At 41.9% G+C, this 23,310-nt stretch overlaps 2 protein-coding genes across 2 annotated transcripts in view; both read right to left on the reverse strand.

Annotated features, from left to right (window-relative positions):
- Window positions 1–2,826: 2,826 nt before the first annotated feature.
- COQ2 (coenzyme Q2, polyprenyltransferase) lies at window positions 2,827–18,942 on the reverse strand. The gene is made up of 7 exons (XM_015832357.1): window positions 18,678–18,942; window positions 15,482–15,648; window positions 12,836–12,957; window positions 10,232–10,317; window positions 6,360–6,493; window positions 4,179–4,367; window positions 2,827–3,407 (listed from the first exon to the last, which is right to left on the reverse strand). Exons 1-7 carry the CDS (start codon window positions 18,940–18,942, stop codon window positions 3,258–3,260), a joined length of 1,113 nt encoding a protein of 370 aa, XP_015687843.1. The 3' UTR covers window positions 2,827–3,257.
- Window positions 18,943–22,265: 3,323 nt separating this feature from the next.
- The window catches only part of HPSE (heparanase), a 28,069-nt gene continuing 27,024 nt past the window's right edge, over window positions 22,266–23,310 (reverse strand). The window contains exon 12 of the mRNA XM_015832358.1: window positions 22,266–22,644. Within this exon, the coding sequence (XP_015687844.1) occupies window positions 22,485–22,644 (160 nt within the window). The 3' untranslated portion in view covers window positions 22,266–22,484. The remainder of the gene's footprint in view (window positions 22,645–23,310) is intronic.

Raw genomic sequence — 23,310 nt, forward strand, 5'->3', positions numbered from 1 at the left:
GGGGGGGGGGGGGGGGGGGGGGGGGGAAAGGCTTACTCAAGACAGCTTTTGTGAATGCAAAATTGCACAAACAAAAGCTTTGGAGGGCTGCTATACTTTGCTGGTTTTGGCTACTGGAAAATTTGCCAGTCATGTTTTGTCACTAAGGTATAAAATGTTAAGCCACATTTTTTAATGTTTATTAAATGCATTATATAGCTGCCCAGCTCACACATAGGCAACCCCTATGTGGTATCTGAAATTAATTTGTATATTATTAATTTGTATATTATTTAGCCATTACAAATGTATATTCATAATCATCTGGAGACACTAAATTAAGAATGTCTGATGTATCTACAATAGTTTCATATGGCCTGGGGCGGAGATAGGCAACCTTGGCTCTTTTATGACTCGTGGACTTCAACTCCCAGAATTCCTGAGCCAGCTGGCTCAGGAATTCTGGGAGTTGAAGTCCACGAGTCATAAAAGAGCCAAGGTTGGCTACCCCTGGCCTGGGGAGAGGATCAAATTACAAAAATTACAAAAAATAAAAGCAGCAGCAGCTTTTATTTTTTATTTTTGTAATTTGATCCTCTCCTAGAAGCTAAAGGTAACCTGGAATTAGCATACAGATTCAGCTTCTTCCAGTTACCCAAACAAATTTAATAAGCATCTGGATGAGAAACCCTTTGCTTCTCTCTGTATGAGCAATCAAACCAGCTAGGTAACTACAACTGACTTCTATAATGCCCAAATTTGAAATTAACAGTAATGGATTCTGATGAAACAGGATTTTGCAATTAATTTCAAGCTATGATTTAAACTTGCCATTGGAATCCAGCTTACAGGTAGTCCTCAACTTATGACCATTCAAAATTACAACAAACCTCCCCAGGGCTACTTACAACCTGGCTTTAAAATTATGACAGGTGACCCGTCACACGATCGTGTTTTGATGCTTGGCAACTGGCCTGTACTGATGGCTGTTTGCAGTGTCCCATGGTCATGTGAATGCAATTTATGATGCTTTTTGCCAGCAACCGACTTTTACTTCTGGTTTCCAGCAAAACAAAACACAAAAACAAAAAAAACCCTGCCCATTGCAGACAATGGATTCACTTTAGAACTGCTGCAAAAAAGTTCATAACGTTGAATGCAGTCACATGATGACTCGTTTAATAATACCAGCGCGACTTATGACCATAATTCTGGAGTCAATTATAGTTGTAAGTTGCAGACTACCTACATTTAAAAGCCATTGTCCATAATTAAATGTAGCTGCCCAGTTTGGGGGTCAAGAGCCAAGAAAGAGGGAAGTGGGTAGATGATAATAGAATAGAGTAGAGTAGAGTAGTGTAGAGAATAGAATGATAATAGAATAGAATAGAGTATATAAAGTAGAGTAGAATAGAATAATGATAATAGAATGATAATAGAATAATAGAATAGAATATAGAATAGAATAGAGTAGAATAGAATAATGATAATAGAATAGAATAGAATGATAATAGAATAGAATTATAATAGAATAGAATAATGATAATAGAAGAGAAGAGAAGAGATAGACAATACCCCCTTTGTAGCCAGATGTTTGGCAAGTTTATTCCTTTATCAAGAAAAAGTTTATTCCTTTATCAAGAAAAAGAACCTATTTTTCAATGTCATAACAGCTGGTCCTCGACTTGACCACAATTGAGACCAGTTTCCATTGCTAAGCAAGGCAGTTGTTAAATGAGTCATGCCCAATTTTACAACCTATTTCACCACAGTTAAGCAAATCACTGCAGTTTTTAAGTGAAGCATGCAGTCGTTAAGTGAATCCAATTTCCCAGATTCGCTGAATGACTGCATGCTTTGCTTCAAAGCTCAACTAATTATGACTGTCATTATCAAACAAACAGGATTTAGTGGGGTGTATAAACTGGACCAGCAAAATATTTTTGCATTCACGCCTCTTTCAGTTCACTGAATTGTATAGGTAACTCCTTGATTTATAGACATTTATTTAGCGAACATTTCAAGTTACAACAGCACTGAAAAAAGCTGCTCCTTGCATTATAGCATCCCAAATCCCATTGACTGAAATTGAGGTGCTCGGCAACTGGCATGTATTTACAATGGTTGCAGCATGCTGAGATCATGTGATCTCCATTTGTGACCTTCCCACCCAGCTTCTGACAAGCAAAGTAGTTTAGTTTAGTTTAGTTTAGTTTTATTAGTTTAGTTTAGTTTAGTTTTATTAAGTTTATACCCCGCCCTTCTCCCGGAGGACTCAGGGCGGCTTACAGCCAACTTAAAAACAATAAAACGATATAATACAAAATTTAAAAGTAATTAAAAATAGATATTCAATAGGCCGCTTATACTAAAAATTTTGTTAAAAACCAATTTAAAATACCCCTAGGCCAGTCCTGCCCGCTGAAATAACCAAGTCTTAAGGGCGCGGCGAAAGGAGGGGAGATCCGGAATCACCCGGATCTCTGGGGGCAGCTCGTTCCAGAGGGTGGGTGCTCCCACAGAGAAGGCTCTCCCCCTGGGGGTCGCCAGCCGACACTGTCTGGTTGACGGCACCCTGAGGAGGGCCTCTCTGTGGGAGCGTATCGGCCGGTGGGAGTTTGCGTAAATGCCAATATGGTTTAAAGACACAAACCATAGTTTGTGTTAGCAATTCATGGACCTTCTATAGATTAAAACCTGTACAGGTTTTGAAAAATTATTTGCATGAAACTAAAAGCACTAAAATAAGCACTTTTGCACACACAATAATTGTGCATGTTCAGGCTGCTGCTGGTTGATAAATTAACATGAACTATAATTTAATAGATGTCTCTTCTATCCAATATATATATTCTTAAAAATCAGTCGTATATGAATATAGAACTCTCAAATGTCATAAATGACAATACTATAAAACCAGGCATTTATTGTTTACACTTCTAAACAGTTTTGACTACACAGTAGTACCATTTTAGTGTTGGAAAACCAATTTTTTACATAGTTTTACCTGTTTAATTCCCTCACAATCTTATAATTTTACAGTGGAAAACTTCAGATGTAGCTTTGCAGAATTAATCTCAACATTTGACTGGGAAATCTCAATTTATTCCGAATTGTTGCCAAGATACTTAGAGTATGTTCAAAACCAGACAATCAAATCTGCCACCATTCTAGAATATTAATATAAAGCACCATGTCTGTTAAATATAAAGGGGAGGATTTAAAAAAAAGTTCTCATGTTCCTTTTTATTTGTAAAATAGCATTCTTTTCTTCTGCACTAGCTGCTACTTAAAGCATCCTTTTTTTCTTCTTTCTCTTTCCTTAAGTTTCCAAGTATAATTCCTGCAAGAAGCAAAATCCCTAGATTGCGGTTTGAAGAAAACTTGTCCCAGCAGTCTTTAGGATTGTTAATGTCCAAATGGAATACCTGGAAAAGAGACCAAAATGAATAATCAATACTGCCCCTATTCAAATTTTAGAATCTGTCAGGTCTTCTAATCCTTTTTTATCTCAGATGACCATTAAAGCACTAGCTTTATTGGACAGCCATTAGTCTGGGATGATATAAGGCAGTGATGGCGAACCTTTTAGAGACCAAGTGCCCCAAAACCGCCCCTGCCTCCCCGCCCACCCCCGCTCTGTGCCCCACCCACCCACATAGCCACCCACTGCCTCCACGGCCCACCGCAGCAGATTGCCCAGACAGCCCAGCAGTGCCATGGCAGCCATGCCCTCTGCCCATGCCCCGCAGCATCATCTGCATGTGATGGCGCGAGGGCAGAATCTTGTCCCTGCTGCCTGTACTTGGCTGTACTGCTCTGCGCAGTACAGCCATGCCCTTGGCTGTACTGCTCTGCGCGGACTGCGCTCGGGGGCAACTCTCCTCTGGGGGGGCTGCTGGTGAGAAGGAGGGGGCCACGGGGCTGGGGCGACAGTGCATGTGCCCACAGAGAGGGCTCTGAGTGCCACCTCTGGCACGCGTGATAAAAGGACTCTTGCCTTGAGTAGGGGATTGAACTGGAAGACCTCTGAAGTCCTTTCTAGCCTGTATGAGTCGATGGTTCTGTGAATTCCTTTTCCTCTTCCTTCAACTGGGCCCTTCGCTCCTGCCTCGACTATCCCTCCATTCCACTGTTGAACCTTGCACTGCAGCCTGGACATGCAGCACAAGCTTCAATCAACATTAAACTTATCTAACCTGGTTTCCCCAACAGACGGCCGCAGTTGCCAGGGCTGCATAGTACGGGAAGGTCTGACCACAATTGATTCCTGCCAGTGTTAGTCCACCCAGCATGGTGCAACTGAAGCCAGAGAGCCAGTATTTTGTCTTTTCCCCAAAGAGGAGTGCTGTAGATTTCACACCGATGGCAAGATCATCTCTTTTATCCTAAAACAAAAAAGTTGTAAGGTTGTTAATAAAACAAAACCACCAACCACAAAGGCAGTTTAGCTTGAGGTGAGGAACAGCTGCAGAGAAGCCAAAAACATCACGTTGCTGACTTGCGGCCATGTAGGCTGTTTTGTGCCTCCTGGAAGTACCCCAAGCTCAAGATGGCTTTATTTCTAGTGTAACACATGCTCTTACCAACAAAGGAGAATATTGGTAGCTCTGAGTTGAAATGAGGGGTCCTTGGTGCTCTCTGAGCTCACTTGTTTTTTGCAGACGTTTCATTACCAAACTAGGTAACATCATCAGTGCTAGTCCTAGACTGGTGATGTTACCTGGTTTGGGTAATGAAACGTCTGCAAGAAAACAACCCAACTCAAGAGAGTGCCAAGGACCGCTCACAAATGCTCTTGCAAGGTCATAACGACTCTGAAATATCAAAATGGGATTTTGGGTGCATTTTTGCATTCAGGACAAAGAAAACTTTTAGAATTAAAGGTGAGAAGAAAGTAAAATCAAAAGGGGATGCATAGCCTAAATAGCCTTATCTGTAATACTATTAGCCTTGAATACCAAGGCACCATTACTACATTTATTAATATTAAATAGTTCAGTTTATATTTATAATTGATTGCTCAGGAAATATTATTACACAAGAAGTCTTGCTTTCCAAATTTTTGTTCTTACTTTCTTTACCCCAAGGATGTGAGATCTGATATTTATGACCTCAACAGACAACTCAGCTATCCGCAGACAACGCTATAAATCTTTTGTGGTATAGGCAAAACACAGAAAAGAACCAAGACATTTAGCTTGTACTTCTGCTTTTCATCTGCTGTTCTTTGTTAAATATTATTTCTGGTAAAAGATTGGTCTTTAAGGGAGTTAATTCATCTTTTATTTATCATCATGAGATAAAGTATCACATAATAGTCTGTGTATATTATAAATATGTTTGGGTTGAGCTGAAGGTCATCGCACCCTATCCAGACCCTTGCAGCCTCCAGGCACCAGGCCAGGGCATGTACAACATCACTCAGGCAGCCCGGGGTAGAGATATAAAGCTGGTATCAACAGCATATTGATGATACTTCATCTGAAAATCATTGCATCACTCGCCCAATGGCTTCATGTAGATCAGGGGTGTCAAACTCAATTTCATTGAGGGCCGCATCAGCATTGCGGTTGCCCTCGGGGGGTGGTGGCAAGGGTGGGTGTGGCTACTGGGTGGGCGTGGATGGAGTGGGTGTGGCCTACTGGGTGGGCATGGCCAGATCTATATCGTTCGTGTCAAGGGTGCCTATGGGGGCCTGGGCAGGAGTGGGACAGATCTGAGGGTCTCTGGCAGAAGGGGGTGGGACCGGGGCAAGCGCCAAGGCATGGTCCATTTCTTCATTCCTCACAAAGGGTGACACCTCCCCAGCATGCACCCAGGGGGCGGGGGCGACGCGGCTGGTTTCTCGCTGTTTCTAGACAGCCTTGTGGAGCTAAGACTGAATGTGTTTCAGCATAGATGGTCACCACAACATTGTACATTGGCTCCTGGCCGGCCTGGGCCAGGGCCAAGGCAGCGGGGGCCGTTCCCTCACTGTTTCCAGGATGGCTTCGCGGGCCACATGAAACCACTGCGCGGGCCGCATCCGGCCCCCGGGCCTTGTGTTTGACATTTCTGATGTAGATGTTAAACAGGACAGGAGAGAGAACTGCCTCCTAGGTATCCCATAAAGTAGGGGCCATACATTAGATCTCTCCCCACATCAACAGGAATCAACCCCAAAGTTCATCCAATGTCCAGGTGGAGTCTTTGACTACCAGCGTAGCTCCTGGCATCGATGCCAACCAAAACAAACAAAAGCAGCTGCAAACATGCATTGATTACCATCCAAATGCCCGTGTTTCCAGTTCAACGGGAACAAGATTGCCATAGCAACCTAATTTAACTGCACTCTCTCATTTCAACATCTTTTATATTAACAAATGGGAAAGAGTCACCTGATGTGCATAAATAGTATCATAAAGCAAAGTCCAACAGACGCTGGAAAAATACAGGGGTAAGCAAACAGACCAATCGCAAGAACCATGGACCGCAGACCAGCCAAGTAAGGCTCCCCAATTGAAGACCAAGCCTAAAGGAAATAAGGAAGAACAAGTCATAATAATCTTTGGCTAACACACACACACACAAACACACACAAGCCGAGAAGTGGCAATACTTCTGAGTATTATAATTTGAGTACAGGTAGTCCTCGACTTACGACCACAATTGAGCCCCAAATGTATGCAGTTCAGTGAGACATTTGTTACATCAGTTTTGTTCCATTTCAACCTTTCTTGCCACAGTCGCCAAGTGGATCACTTGCAGTCGTTAAGTTAGTAACACGGTTGTTAAGTGAACCTGGATTCCCCACTGACTTTGCTCGTCGGAAGGTTACAAAAGGGGATCACGTGGCCCCGGGACACTGCAACCATCATAAATATGAGTCAGTTGCCAAGCGTCTGAATTTGGATCACATGACCGCAGGGATGCTGCAGCGGTTGTGTGAAAAATGGTCATAAGTCACTTTTTTCAGTCCCGTTGTAACTTCGAATGGTTACTAAATGAACTGTTGTAACTCAAGGACTACCTGTATACTGACAGCCGGTTTGGTCTAGTGCAGGGGTCTTCAAACTTAGCCCTTTTATGACCTGTGGACTTCAACTCCCAGAATTCCTCAGCCAGGCATGCTGGCTGAGGAATTCTGGGAGTTGAAGTCTACAAGTCATAAAAGGGCCAAGTTTGAAGACCCCTGGTCTAGTGATTAAGGCATTGGGCTAGAAAGCAAGAGACCATGAGCTCAAGTCCCGTTTTGGCCATGAAAGCCAGCCGAGTGACCTTGGGCCAGTCAGTCTCTCTCAGTCCAACCCACCTTGTAGGATTGTAGTTGTGGAGAAAAAAGGAGGAGGAAGGTGTCTAGGTTCACTGTCTTGAGTTATTTGTAAAAACAATAAAGGCAAAATATAAATAAATAATAATAAAAATAAATAAATAGTTCTCTATTTTTGCTGCATCCACAGATAGCTCCCAGTGGTTTTGTTTAGGGCAGGGGTAGGCAACCTTGGCTCTTTTATGACTCGTGGACTTCAACTCCCAGAATTCCTGAACCAGCCATGCTGAGGGGAAAGGGAGAGTTTCCAAGCTGAACCATGCTGGCTCAGGAATTCTGGGAGTTGAAGTCCACAAGTCATAAAAGAGCCAAGGTTACCTACCCCTGGACTAGATGATCTCCAAGGTCCCTTCCAACTTTACTATTATTATTATTATTATTATTATTATTATTATTATTATTATTATTATTATTAGTCCACGGACCAGGGGTTGGGGACCCCTGTTCTATATTTCAAATCTAAAGAAGCTTTGATCCATAACATCAAGTGTAAAAGTCAACACTCCTCACAAATGAGGCTCAACTCGTAGCGATATATGGACACATTCATATCATTTTCTTTGGCAACAATATGGAAGAGCTTCTTCCCATCCTTTTTTCTGGGATTTCTTTTTTTTTTTAAAAAAACTTCTAAATCTAACACAAATGAGGTAAAGTATGCATTCTCTACCGACACTAAGAGTTATGCTGGTGACAAATTTTAATATCCATTTCAGTCTTTTCATCTCATAACCACCCATCTTAATGCAAAGTAGAGATGTGGATTTCAAACACAGGTAGTCCTCAATTTGTGACCGGTTGCTTAGCAACCTTTTGAAGGTACAACAGACCTCCCCAGGGCTACTTATAACTCAGATTCGAAATTCCAACAGCCCCCCAAAAACTCCATGGTCATGCGACTGCATTTTGGGTGTTCGGCAAATGTTCCCGCAGCAATGTGAGCACAATTTCTAATGTTTTTTTTGGTCAGAAACTAATGTTTTGCTTTCATTTCTAGCAAACAATGCCATTGAGGACAACAGTTTCGTTTTAACTATGGCAATTCCCTTAATCACCACTGCAAAAAGGGTAATGAAACTGAGCATGGTCACGTGGTAGCCCACTTAATGCCTGGCATGACTTACGATTGTAATCCCAGGCTCAATTACGGTGATACGTTGAGGACTACCTGTACATCAATAACATTAGGCCAGGGGTAGGCAATTGCTTAGACAATATTTTTTAGCCAAGAAGCAGAGTTTTCCATTTTTCAAGCACTCCTGGGTGTATAATTAATGAAGTATTAAGAATATACATTAGGCTGCAATTTTATGCAAGGGTGCATTATTTTCTTTCATCCTATTGAGGAAAATGAGTCAGTCCAACTTAATGAGGAAGTAATTTCCAATAGACAAAGTACAATAAGTGACTCTCCCATCACTAAGCCTGACTCAGGGCGGAAGGTAAATTGTTTTCATTCTACTTCTCTTTACCAGCGACTTGAAGAGAAGAAGTGAAGAAAGGCAGCAAAGTTTTCTGGCCAAAACACTGTTATGAAGACAGTCAGCCAACTTCTGTCTTCCATCCACTATTACAAAGAGATGAGAGGCTTGCTTTCCAATAGAAAAGAAATAGAGATAATAGAAATAATAGAATAGAATAGAAGAGAAGAGAATAGAAGAGAATAGAAGAGAAGAGAAGAGAATAGAAGAGAAGAGAAGAGAAGAGAAGAGAAGAGAAGAGAAGAGAAGAGAAGAGAAGAGAAGGGACAAGCAGGAAACCCTATATACCATTTCAGACAAATGGCCGTCCAGTCTCTTCTTAAAAACTTCCAGTGCTGGAACATTCACAACTTCTGGAGGCAGGTTGTTCCACTGGTTAATTGCTCTAACCGTCAGTAATTTTTTTTCTTAGCTCTACGTTGCTTCTGTATGTGATAGCTGCTCCTGCAGATGCAGCAGGGAGCAGCTGTAGATGCAGCTGCCTAAATTATGTGAGGACACGTTGCCTTACCGCTTTAAAAAGACATGTCTCATTCATAAAAATGCTGTCTGCAAGACATGTCCTGTGAATGCATGGCACAGCCTATTGTTTTCATTTATTTACTTATTAGATTTTTATCCCACCTTTATTCTTCTTTATAAATAAGTCAAGGCAGTGAACAGACACAGTACTTTTTTCTCCTCTTATCTTCACTTATCTTGAGAGAGAGAGAGAGAGAGAGAGACAGACAGACAGACAGACAGAAGAAGAAGAAGAAGAAGAAGAAGAAGAAGAAGAAGAAGAAGAAGAAGAAGGAGGAGGAGGAAGAGGAGGAGGAGGAGGAGGAGAGGGAGGGAGGGAGGGAGGGAGGGAGAGGGAGGGAGAGAGAGAGAATGAGAGGGAGAGAGGGAGAGAGAGAGAAGAAGGAGGGAGGGAGAGGGAGGGAGAGAGAGAGAATGAGAGGGAGAGAGGGAGGGAGGGAGGGAGGGAGGGAGAGAGAGAGAGAGAGAGAGAGAGAGGGAGAGACAGAGAGAGAGGGAGAGAGGGAGAGAGACTAGAACTCACTGTCTCCTAGTGATTGGCCCAAAGTCACTCAGTTAGTTTTCGTGCCTATAGCGGAACTAGAACTCACTGTGTCCTGGCTTTAAGCTGGTGCTTTAACCTCCTTATATTATAGCATAAAAATGTTTTGGAAGTAGCCACTAATCCAAGAATAAAACTTTTTAACTCTTATGTAGCCTTTGGGGATGAAAGAATGACAAATCACTTCTCATGTTAATTCAATTCATGCAAATTTGTGTTCTGAGCTGCATACCGTGGTGTTTTAAGACAGGTGGTCATTCAAATCAAATCAATAGTTTCTGAGCAAAACACTCAAAATCCAGTAGGAATGTATGGATGGAAAGATGGATACTTTCTGAGCAAACCACCTTAAGTCAGTACACCCCCGTCACATAAAATAGAAATTGCTGAACTTACCTAAATATAACTGTGGCCAGTAAGTTATTCTCTTCATAAGTGGATAGGTCACCACAAGAAATAAAGAAGAAGCTCCTAAAATAATGCTGTAAAAAATTGGAAACTTTAAATTAAAAATATACTGCTTTCTTCCAATACAATATTTCCTGTCTTACTGTAGTGTAGCCTATAAGACAGGGGTCTTCAAACTTGGCCCTTTTATGACTTCTGGACTTCAACTCCCAGAATTCCTCAGCCAGGCATGCTGGCTGAGGAATTCTGGGAGTTGAAGTCCACAAGTCATAAGAGATAGGAGAAAAGGACATATTTTGCAACAAATATGGAAGCAGGAAAGGTATTAAGCACCCTTCACAGATACCTCCTTGGGCAGAGCCATCAATGTGAAATCTCTGCTCATTCATTCATTCAGGAAGACCATGGTGTCACCTTGAGTCATCCTGGAGTTCTCTAACATGGTACTAAGATGGTAAATGAATTGTTGTGAATAGAACTAACTTTCTTAAACTGGAACAGCACATAAACAAACCACTTACTAAAATATGAAACTTACACATTTATTTATAGACTTATTTCTATCAATCCTATGAATAGATTGCTCATATTTAGCTTTTTTGCTGACCATTCAATAGAAACATTTTTCTTCTACTTTACGTCTTTACTCAGTGCATACATTGCCATATGCCCAAAGGACTCCTGAGAGTTAATAATGTAATAGATCATACCAAGCAGGAAAATTAAAATAAGTTAATGTCAGCCTGTCTAGGTAGACCAGACAGAAATCACACCAGATGAATTACTTGTATTGTGTATGATGGTGCAGTGGTTAGGATGCAGTATTACAAGCTAATTCTGCCGACTGCCAGGGGTTCGATCCTCACTGGCTCAAGGTTGACTCAGCCTTCCATCTTTCTGAGGTCGGCAAAATGAGGACTCAGATTGTTGAGGGCAATAGGCTGACTCTGCAAACCGCTTAGAGAGGGCTGTAAAGCACTATGAAGCAGTACAGTATATAAGTCTAAGTGCTATTGCTACTTCAACAAAATCTTGCAAGTCTGACAGTACAAATTTCCCACTGCTGCCCTTTACAACCTGAGAGGTTAGGAAGGGACTCTTCTGAGATTCTTTCGCTGTCTATAATGCAGCTATGGGCTGTACCTTCTCGTATCTGACTGTTCCCTACGCAACATCGCTTCCCCTCTTTTTTCAAGGTCTTTCTCACATATCATTACAGTGAAAGAATAAAAGATGGAAGAAACTATACAGTAAACTAACAAAGATAAAAGCAAAATGGAGGTGGCTATCCATTGAACACTGCCTAGAACAGGGGTAGGCAACCTTGGCTCTTTTATGACTCGTGGACTTCAATTCCCAGAATTCCTGAGCCAGGAATTCTGGGAGTTGAAGTCCACGAGTCATAAAAGAGCCAAGGTTGCCTACCCCTGGCCTAAAAGTACTTTAACTTCTAGAAGGATACTGAATAAGAGGTCAATTTATAGATCTCAAATATCTGGTGGCCTACAGAGATTCTTTATCTAGCCTGCAACAGCTCACTAATACAGGTGGTCCTCGACTTATTCATTTAGTGACAACTCAGTTACAACGGCACTGAAAAAAGTGACTTATGACCATTTTTCACACTTACGACTGTTGCAGCATCCCTGTGGTCACGTGATCAAAATTCAGATGCTTGGCAACTGGTTCATATTTATGACGGTTGAAGGTCCCAGGGTCATGTGATTACCTCTCGACAAACAGAGTCAATGGGGAAGCCAGATTCACTTAACAACCGTGTTACTAACTTTAACACAACTGCAGGGATTTGCTTAACAGCCTTGGCAAGAAAAGTCATAAAATGGGGCAAAATTCACTTAACAACTGTCTTGTTTAGCAATGGAAATGCAGGGCTCAATTGTTGAACGTAAATCGAGGACTACTTGTATTAACAAAACTGTAAGATGCTGCTGAGACCTGAATGCTGCTGGGGCAGTTCTGCAATCCAGAAAGATGACACGATTGATGGCATCTGTTGTGAATATAATTTGCTTTCCAGCTGATAGAACTCAAATATCCCCTTGTGCTGGGTCAAAATCTACATTCTCATGAGTAGTGCTGACTTTCAGTCAAACAGAAACAGAGATAGCCCAACCTTTTCCAAAAAACCCCCCCATAATTAAGAAGGCCCCTATAATCATCAATGTCCTATGCCAGTGGTGGCGAACCTATGGCACGGGTGCCAGAGGCGGCACTCAGAGCCCTCTCTGTGGGCACACGCGCCATCACCCCAGTCCTAGGCCTTCAGCTGGGTTTTATAAAACTTTTTCACTTTAGGCCTCCGCCATCGTGTGCAAAAAAAAAAAAAAAGGTTCAATCAGTCAATTTCAACTTCTCAAGGGAAAAAAAATCTTATAAAGTTGGAATTGATTGATTGAACTTTTTAGTCCCACCCAGTCTGCCATTACCACCGCAGCCACGCCCACCCAATGGGCCACACCCAGCCGGCACTCGACGATGCATAAGTGGGTTTTGGGTTCCAGTTTGGGTACTCAGTCTCTAAAAGGTTCACCATCACTGGTCTATGCAATCAACTCTTTATAATTAACTTACCTGTAATAATTTAAACATAGCAAGACACATAAAGCCAAGCTAAGCTGTGAACCAAGAAAAACAAGGGCTTGAAAATGTGTTAGCTCTCCAGCTGCCAGTGGCCGATTTGCAGTTCTCACCACCTAAAATGAAAATAATTACTTCAGTGGCTGCATTCCATCACTGACCATGCACATATACCAGTTATAGGACCAATTCATTCTATAGCTCATGCATGCAGTACATGCTCTCCTATAAAACCCATTTGCAGATAAGTCAGCTTTCAAATTTTTAACTAAAATACTGTGAAAAATATGCCACCTGCAGATAAGCTGACTCTTGAAAATGTGTATGTTTTCATTTTCAGAACTGGCTTATACTTACATATTTTTCATGGTATTTTGGTTAAAAATTCAAGGGTTGGCTTATCTGTGATTATGTTTGTATACTAGCATGTATGGTATATGGATTTAAATACTTTAAAAAACTATTATTGTATAGACTTGCAGATAAGCCAAACCCAATTTTTGGTGTACAATCTGGCAGCTGGCATTATAGCAGTGGTTCTCAACCTGTGGGTCGGGACCCCATTTGGGGTCGATCGACCATTTCATGGGGGTCGCCAAGCAAGGCTGTCCGCCAATTTTTTTGTCCGCCATTTTTTCCCCCTTTTCCGGCGGGTGCCTTACCTCCCTTGGGCTGGGCCAGCTGGTGGTCGGCCTTCTCCGTCTCTGCCGCTTGCCAGCTATGCCTCGGCCGGCGCAGGGGGCGGAACCACGCATGTGCGGCGCTCCCGGGCAGGGAAAGTCCTCGACTTACGACCGGTTGGGTAGTCCTCGACTTACGACCGGTTTAGTCCTCGACTTACGACCGGTTTAGTCCTCGACTTACGACCGGTTGGGGTCACGGCATTAAAAAGGTTGAGAACCACTGCATTATAGGGTCCTTCGTATTTACAGTAATGTTTTTTTCTTTCTGGCTTTTGAGTATATGGTATTCTCTCTCCTCAGGAAGTGGACTATTTAAATATTTTAAACTAGGATATTTAAAACCATGGTTAGCTGAGCAATCCTACAGTATGTGATTTGTGTATAATACGAGGTATGCTTACACATCAGATAATCCAAAGCACACAAAGAACATTATGGCGTTGTATTGTGAGTAAATGGTTAAAATATGTTTTTGCAAAACAGCATATTATATGGATCAAGCTTCTGTTTTCATCGTTACCTTTTTCACTCTATGCAGTTATTGGAAATAATTCAAATATATGTTGTTATTTCAAAAAAGCTACAAATTGTGTGATGCCCAAACCCAGAGAAAATGATAAATCATGGTTTTTGAACCTTGGGTGTTTTCACCAAAGTTAAGCTGAACCAATATGATAGAAGAATATTGTGTCTTTATAATATATCTTTCTAACTCACATCACTTAAACTTCAAATATGTTTTTAGATGACTTCAGGAGAAACTATGTAAGCTTTATTTAACTATGGTTTATTGAATAAACCACAAGAAACCATAGTTAAATAAACTAATATAGTTTCTCCTGAAGACAATAACAAATTATCTATTGAGTCAGGATGATTACAGGTGTCCAGAAATACAGGCATGCTAATTGCTTGGAAACCCAGAGTGCAAGAACACTTATGACTGTGAATTTCCACCCAGGACTATTATCTTTTCCAAGAACAGGATGCTGGAAATTTGATCTGGCATGGACACTTTACATCAGAGTTGTTTCTTCACTCTAGATATTTAAAGGTTGGGAGAAAGTGATAAAATAAGAGACCTAAGATTGCATTTGCAAGATTTTTTAGCTGTATCATATATTTCAACACTCAAAATGAACCTTTAAAGACAAGGATTCAGGGCTGGAGTAAATCAATGTAAAGATGTTGGAGAGATGTTAAATTCTGGGCATTTTTTGTTTAGCAAGTTTAATGATACTGTACAGACCAGGGGTAGGCAACCTTGGCTCTTTTATGACTCGTGGACTTCAACTCCCAGAATTCCTGAGCCAGCCATGCTGAGGGGAAAGGGAGAGTTTCCAAGCTGAGCCATGCTGGCTCAGGAATTCTGGGAGTTGAAGTCCACGAGTCATAAAAGAGCCAAGGTTGCCTACCCCTGGTAGACACTTACAAATAGAGCTGTAGCTGGCATTGGAAGGTTATTCAAGGGAAACACAGAAAGCCTCTGATGTGACTATAGGTACTTCAATTTATTTACATCCTGCCTTTACTATTTTTACAAATACCAGCAGCGCAAGGTGACGAACATAACCAACACACTTCTTCCTCCTGTTTTGCCTACAACAACTCTGTGAGGAAGGTTGGACTGAGTTAAAAAGTGAGTGGCCCAAAGTCAGCTGGCTTTCATGATTAAGGCGGGGCTAGAACTCACAGTCTCCTAGTGATTGGCACAAAGTCACCCAACCAGCTTTCATGCTTAAGGCAGGACTAGAACTCACAGTCTCCTCGTGACTGCCTCAAAGTCACTTAGTTGGTGGGACTTGAACCCCAAAACTCCCACTTTGTAGCCTAGTGCCTTAGCTACTAGACTTTACCTCTCTGAGAATTTCTAGAGAGGAAAAGAGGGAGGAAGAACAGGAATTTACTTACTCTATAATGATCATTTACTTAGCAAATAGCTCTGAATCTTTTCTACCTTTTTATCATAGTCCACGTCCCACATGTCATTTATAATGCAGCCAGCTCCACGCATCAGAACTGAGCCAGCACCAAAAAGTAACAGCAGATCCCAGGATGGCCAACAACCTGGTTCAGCTGCCAAGGATATACTCCAGGTACAGGGAAGATACAGCAGCCAAGTCCCTGAAAATAAAAAGTCAGACAAGGAACAGAGAGATGCAGAATTTATATTGATGCATGCAAATAATCAGCTCCTTAGTTCAGGGGTAGTCAACCTTGGCTCTTTTATGACTCGTGGACTTCAACTCCCAGAATTCCTGAGCCAGCTGTGCTGGCTCAGGAATTCTGGGAGTTGAAGTCCACGAGTCATAAAAGAGCCAAGGTTGACTACCCCTGGTTTAAGTCTTAAGTTAGTTTAATTCTTCAATATTCTTTTCACCTTTTTTTTTTTAAATTGGCATTTTTCCTACGGAGAAAAACGTTATACCAATCTCACTGTGAAACACAATAGAGTGGATGCTTCATTTGAGAAGACTAACATACGTAAAGAGAAAAGTGCCAGCAGGTCCAGAAAAATTGTTCAGGATTTATCAGCCTTTTAGTTTGACAATTACAGTATTTATGAGAGCATTTTACTCCCTCTGGAGGCCAAATTAAGTCATACAACTTCAGTAACAGGCCTACAATAAATATAATCTCCAGACAAATGAAAGAAATACGAAAACAAAACACTGGGAAAGAGATATTTTCAGTATAAAAAGCTTCATCTATCCAGTTGCAAGAGATTAAAGCTTCCTAACTTGATGTGGTTACATTTTCAGAAATATTTCATAATTATGCATTAGGGACATACCACAAGCATTAGAAAAATGAAATAAAATCTTCACAGAAAACTATTTTCTGTCACATTTCTATTGTTTCCAGGCTTTCTCAGACTAATAGCACACTTCTGAGCTTTAGAGTCTCTGAAAGTTTAAGAACAAACCTGCATTTCTCTTGGTTTAATTATTTTAAACTGAGGGTAGTGCCCTAAAGCTGTTTTTCACTGAAGTTCAGCCATTGCTGTTAATACTGAGGGATTATGGAACTACATATAGTCCTCAATTTATGCCCGGTTGCTTAGCAACCATTCAAAGTTATGATGCCCCCCCACAAAAGCTACTTTTGACCTGGACTTGAAATTCTGATTGCCCCCCCCCTCCCCACAATCACATAACTGTATTTTGACCATTCAGCAACCTACCCGTGTTTACGGCCGTTTGCATGAGAAGGACACAGAAGAAAGGATTAATATAAAAATCTCACTTATTAGCAAGAGTTGAGTGTGGCTTTCTTTTTTTCTATTTTTTTTCTTTAATTTTTTTTATACTTTTATTTTTAATTTACTATATTTTTATTGTCAGGAAAAATTCTAATTATTTTTTTTAAAAAAATAAACCACCCTGGGTTCATGCGATATACAGGTAGTCCTCAATTTACAACCACAACTGAGCCCCAAATTTCTGTCGCTAAACAAGGCAGTTGTCAGAGAGTTTTGACCCATTTTACAACCCCTTTTTTGGCCACAGTTGTTAAATGAATCCCAGCCATCGTTCAGTGGATCGTGTGGTCATTAAGCGAATCTGGCTTCCCCCACTGACTTGCTTGTTGGAAGATGGCTGGGTAGATTACAAATGAGGATCACATCCCAGGACAGTGCGACCACCATAAATACATGCAAGCTGCCAAGTGACTTGAATTTTGATCACCTGTGTGAAAACCTGTTGGGTCACTTTTTTCAGTGCTATTGTGATTTTGAACACTCACTAAATGAATGGTTGTAAATCAAGGACTACCTCTGCTGTCCTAAACCCCAAGTAAATCCACATTTGGTTCCTATTTGGGTTCCTATTTGGGCTGTGCAGGGGATAGGAAATCATTGGTGGTGGGACCGGGGTTGCCACAAAGACGAGGGAGTCAAGCTATTCTCCAAAGCGCCTAAGGCAGGACAAGAAGCAACTAGGATGGAAACTCATCAAGGAGAGAAGCAACCTAGAACTAAGGAGGAATTTCCTGACCATGAGAAATTTCATTTTAATGTATGCCAATTAGTTTACATTCAAAGTGACAATAAAGTATTCTATTCTATTCTATTCTATTCTATTCTATTCTATATTCTATTCTGTTCTATATTCTATTCTATTCTGTTCTATATTCTATTCTATTCTATATTCTTTTCTGTTCTATATTCTATTCTATATTCTATTCTATACTCTATTCTATTCTATATTCCATTCCATTCCAATTAATCAGTGGAACAACCTGCCTCCAGAAGTTGTGAATGCTCCAACACTAGAAGTTTTTAAGAAGAGATTGGACACCCATTTGTCTGGAATTGTACAGGCCAGTGGTGGCGAACCTATGGCACACGTGCCAGAGGCGGCACTCGGAGCCCTCTCTGTGGGCACACATGCCGCTGCCCCAGCCTCGCCTCCCCCCACGACTCCATCAGCAGCCCCCCTGGAGGAGAGTCGCCCCCGAGCGTGGCACACACAGAGCAGCGCAGCCAAGGACATGGCAGCCAGGCAGCGTAGACAAGACTCTGCCCTCATGCCCCATCCCGCACAATTGATGCTGTGGGGCGTGGGCAGAGGGCGTGGCTGCATGGCGCTACTGGGCTGCCTGGGCGATCTGCGGTGGGCCCTGGAGGCGGTGAGTGGCCCTGCGGGCAGGTGGGGTGGGGGATGGGGGGGCAGGGCAGGGCAGGGGTGGAGCGAGGGTGGGACCAGTTTTTGGGCACTCGATCTCTAAAAGGTTCGCCATCTCTGGTATAGGCCCTATACCAGGTCTCCTGCCTGAGCAGAGGTTTGGCCTAGAAGACTCCAAGGTCCCTTCCAATTATTATTATTATTATTAATTATTATTATTATTATTATTATTATTATTATTATAGTTATTGTTGTTATTATTATAGTTATTGTTATTGTTATTATTATAGTTATTATTATAGTTGTTGTTGTTGTTGTTATTATTGTTATTATTGTTATTATTGTTATTATTATTATTATTATTATTATTATTATTATTATTATTTACTGTTGTTGTTAGTGACTAAACCCCCCAATCTAATCCGGTTTACTCTAAATACACCCAAGCGGCTTCCTTTTTCTCCCGTTCTCATTCTCAAGGAAAAAGAGGCGCGATGCTTCGCTCCACCCCGCAGGCAAACTCACCAATGGGTTTATCCAGCCGCATGAGACGGAGGTAAGGCTGGAGCCAGAGCGGAGCCGTTTGCACCAAAGCCGCCGAGGAAAGCGTCCTGGCCAGGCTGGTCCTCGATCCCGGCGGACGCGGCGGCTCCCAGCTCCAAGTGGGGCCCGACACGGTCCGGAGCGCAGCCCCGGGGCAAAGCACCCCCGCCCCTCCCGGGCCGGGAAAGGGGGCTTTGAAGTAGCAAAGCGGCGGGGCTGCCCGGCGGATCAGACGCGCGAGCCCCATGGCGGGCCCGGATTCCCCCCCCTGCCGTGACGTCACCGGGGGTGTTTCCTCCTCCGAGAGCCAATCGGAAGCGTAGGTTCGTGATCCTAGGACCTGCCCTAGAGAGCCGAGAAGAAAGGCGCTCCCTTGAGCTCCGGCTCCGCGCCGCCTTCGGCTTCTGCTGCGCTGGGGGGAGTTTGCAGCAAATGCGTTCTCCGGCTTGCGAGGAGGATGAGAAGCGAGGTGGAGGGAATGTGCCGAAAGCATCTCGAAGGTGCTTTTTCACGAGGCAACCGGGCTTTCTTGGTTTTTTTTTCTCTCTTTGAAGATGTTTCGCTTCTCATCCAAGAAGCTTCTTCAGTTCTGACTGGATGGTTCCTGCCCTTCCCCAGAGCTGAAGAAGCTTCTTGGATGAGAAGCGAAACGTCTTCAAAGAGAAAAAAAAACAAGAAAGTCCGGTTGCCTCGTGAAAAAGCACCTTTGGGACCACCATGACCTCCATAGACGTAGAGGAGAGTGGGCGTCTCTAAGCCTTTCTTCTGCAAAACTGGGGAAATGCAGCAAAACGGACTTGGAGGTTTCAGCGAGTCTTCTGTACCTGTTGAAATACGCGACGCCTGCTGCAAGGGATTTGCACAAGGCTTGTGTTTCTCAACCTTGGCTCATTTAATCAATCAGAACAGAGCTGGAAGGGACCTTGGAGGTCTTCTAGTCCAACCCCCTGCTCAAGCAGGAGATCCTATCTACCATTTCAGACAGGTGGCCGTCCAATCTCTTCTTAAAAACCTCCAGTGATGAAGCACCCACAAACTCTGAAGGCAAAGCTGTTCCACTGGTTAATCGTCCTCACCGTTAGGAAGTTTATCCTTAATTCCAGGTTGCTTCACTCCTTGATTAGTTTCCATCCCTTGTTTCTTGTCTTGCCTTCTGGTGCTTTGGAAAATTTAACCCCCTCCTCTTTGTGGCAACCTCTCAAATACTAAAATACTGCTATCATGTCACCCCTAGTCCTTCTTTTCTCTAAACTGGTGAGATACCCAATTCCTGCAACCCTCTGTACTGTATATTTTTGTCTCCATTGCCTTACTCATCTTAATTGCTCTTCTTCGCGCTTCCCCCCCAAGTCTCAACATCTGTTTTTGTAATGGGGTGAGCAAAACTGGATGCAGTATTCCAGGTGTGGTCTTATTAAGGATTTATAAAGTGGCACTAATACTTCACATGATTTTGATTCTATGCCTGTTTATACAACCAAGGATTTCAGATGGGTGGATGGCTGGGGGACTCTGGGAGTTGAAGTATGTTCATCTTAAAAGGTGCCAGGGTTGAGAAACATTGCACTAGGCTTCTGCAAAATCCCTTTGCTTTAGGATGCTGGTCAAGTTATGTATTTATTTTGGTTTTTTATTTTAATGATATCAGTTATTGAGTCTTCTACAGCAATAATAAAGTAAAATATAAAAAACCCTTACTATGACAATTTCTTGTGATTATTTCTTATGAATTAGTTATGAAACCAATGGTGAAGTGTTAAATGTTTAAACATATTGCTGGCCCATTTTTGTTAAGTTTCATAGTGAATTAGTGCTAAGAAAATTGTTCTTAAGCCTAATTCACCATAGGCTGTTCAGCTTCCTAGCTTTGCCCGACACAAGTCTTGCTCTATAAATAATGTGAGGTGGTTCAGCTGTTAATGAAGATATGACAAAACAGATGAAGTTTGATATCAAAATTGAATACATGATTTTATATATTTAACTTTGTGGGGAGAGGAAGGCTGCATCATGACCAGGAGTGAGATTCGCACCACTTCGGCAGAACTGGTAGCTATTTTTTTTGTTGCCCAGGCCCAGAATGGACTTCCAGAAGCGGCATCCACACAGAGAACCGGTTGTTCCCATATTTGAATCCCACCACTGATCATGACAATATGCTGTTCAGGAATAATAATAATAGTAAAGTTGGAAGGGACCTTGAAGGTCATCTAGTCCAACCCCCTGCTCAGGCAGGAAACCCTATACCATTTCGGACAAATGGCTGTCCAGTCTCTTCTTAAAAACTTCCAGTGTTGGAGCATTCACCGCTTCTGGAGGCAGGTTGTTCCACTGGTTAATTGTTCTCACTGTCAGGAAGTTTCTCCTTTGGGCCAATGTTCAAAGGATATGTACAGTAGATATTCTTGGAATATGGTCCAGATAATGCTTACTATCAAAGAGCAAAATGTCAATTTGGCAACACATGGAAACCAGTGTTATTTCTCAAATAAAAATAAAGGATATTTTATATTTCTATCAGATGTTGTTCATTGAGGAGCTGAATAGAAGTTTTTATTATTGTTGTTGTTCCTGCGGTGGTGTCTTCTTCCCCCATCTACTTTTAAGCTTTGTTTCTTTGCACAGCAGAGTAAACAACTAAGAAATGCACATGTATCAATATAAAAACTTTATTGCAAAATGTACAAATAATCCAAATCAAATAATAGCACACATCAAATGAAAATAAATATATATTTTATACAAACGTCTAGAAACACTTGAGAGGGCCAGATCGGCCCTCTAGTCCATCGCGCTCAGCACGGTGTGCCCCAATAAGCCAGAAGTGTCTAGAGTTGTAAAAAAACATGCATTTTCTCAGCATTACACAGAGAGGCCAGAGACTGAATCCAGAACCGTTGGAGTGCAAGACCCCATATTCTGATCAAGAAGGCAATGTCTGGTTTGCACAGCTAGCACGGTAACCAATGAAATGTACCATACTTGAAGGTCTTTGTATTCAAAATAAATGAAAAGCACCCATGGCTGAAAGAATTCACCCTGAGAAATTACTCTTCTTGGTTTCCTTGCCTTTAATCCGAGGACCTGAGATTAGAATCTGATTGTCACATTCGAAAACAGCTTGATCACAGATATATATGCTTTCTGGTAGTCTTCAGTTGATTTTCCTAAACATTGACTGGCCTGTTCTATTATTCATTCCCAGCAGTTCTATAATCTACACCTTTGCCATCCATTTTCCTTGTTTGATACCAGAGTCTTCGTTCCTCAGATAGCATCCGAGGAAATAAAGTGCTTTGTACCCCTTTTTAGAATTCAAAGAAAAGCTTGAAATGGCAGTAGAGCATGAAGGAAGCGATTTGCTCTTTATTCCTTCTAGCTTTTTGCCACTAAAATACCTGGAGAGAGACTGTGACAAATTTTATTTTACCTGGAATAAAGATGAGGGCAAATACAAACCAAGCTAATTTATCATTTGCAAATTAGAAGACTTGCAGGAGTTTTCCAAATGTGGTGATGCAGTCCCTTGACTTAAAAAAAAAAAAAGCAGGGGAAATTGCCCATATAAGAAAATATAGACTTTTCATTTTTACAAAATGTTTATGAATTTTTGAATGGATTTTTTTTTAAATTAAAAAGTTTTACTAACTTGTACAAAGGGGAAAAAATGAACATGTGTTTGGGGGAAAATACAAATGCTATTAAAACATTTCATCTTTCTCTGGGCTGAAGTGGTCAATCTCAATAAAACCTTTTGTCTTCCAGGCTTACAAAATGTGTATTAACTTACTAAATGCAAGCCAAGACTTTGGCATTTCTTATTACATAAAATCCATATGAGAAAGCTGGGAGGTCAAGGCTGTGCCCAGGAATAAGGGGATTTTCTTGCAAAATTGGTAGCGTTTCATCATTGGGCATTTTTAGGAGAAAGCCATTCAGCTGAACAGACCTGCAAGAGGAAAGAGTTGTATTATAAATTCACATTTAAACTCCAAAAAAACTGTAAGCAGTGGAAGCCATTTTGGTTAGTCTTCTATCTAGACCAGTCTTTCTCAGACTTGGCAACTTTAAGATGTGTAAATTGGTCTGGGACTTTCAGTCAGAAAATCTACAATTCCACTGTGTTTGCTACAAGAGATCTGTAGGGCTGGGAAAGAAATAGAAGCATGTCTAAATTTAATTAACTACTAGTAAGGTGATACTGAAGCCTTCATCATGGTTCAGTCCAAGCCGGGAATAAACAACATGGTGACTGCTTTAGAAAGAACGTTGCAGTTTATTGAAGAGGAGAGCCAGACAGAAAGATGGCTCTGGAAAAAAAAAGAGTGAGCACATGTAGGGAGTGGGTTTTTATACCCTCTGAGGCTTTTGTTTGGAGTTGTTTCCTGTTCCTGTTTGAGGCTTTGTATTTCCTGTGTTCCGTCCCAGGCGACTGATGGACCCTACTAGGTTCCTGACGGAGCTTGGGCCATATCCGGAGGATCTAGTTCATGGCTCGGCGGAAAATCAGGCGGCAGCTTGGGAAATGACCGCTGCCGCAGCACTAGACCGAGTCGTGCCTTTGCGGCCTCTGACCCGGCATAGATCTCGACTGGCTCCTTGGTTTACCGAGGAG

The sequence above is a fragment of the Protobothrops mucrosquamatus genome, unplaced genomic scaffold, assembly GCF_001527695.2.
Source record: "Protobothrops mucrosquamatus isolate PMUCROS unplaced genomic scaffold, P.Mucros_1.0 scaffold3, whole genome shotgun sequence".
Classification (NCBI taxonomy): domain Eukaryota; kingdom Metazoa; phylum Chordata; class Lepidosauria; order Squamata; family Viperidae; genus Protobothrops; species Protobothrops mucrosquamatus.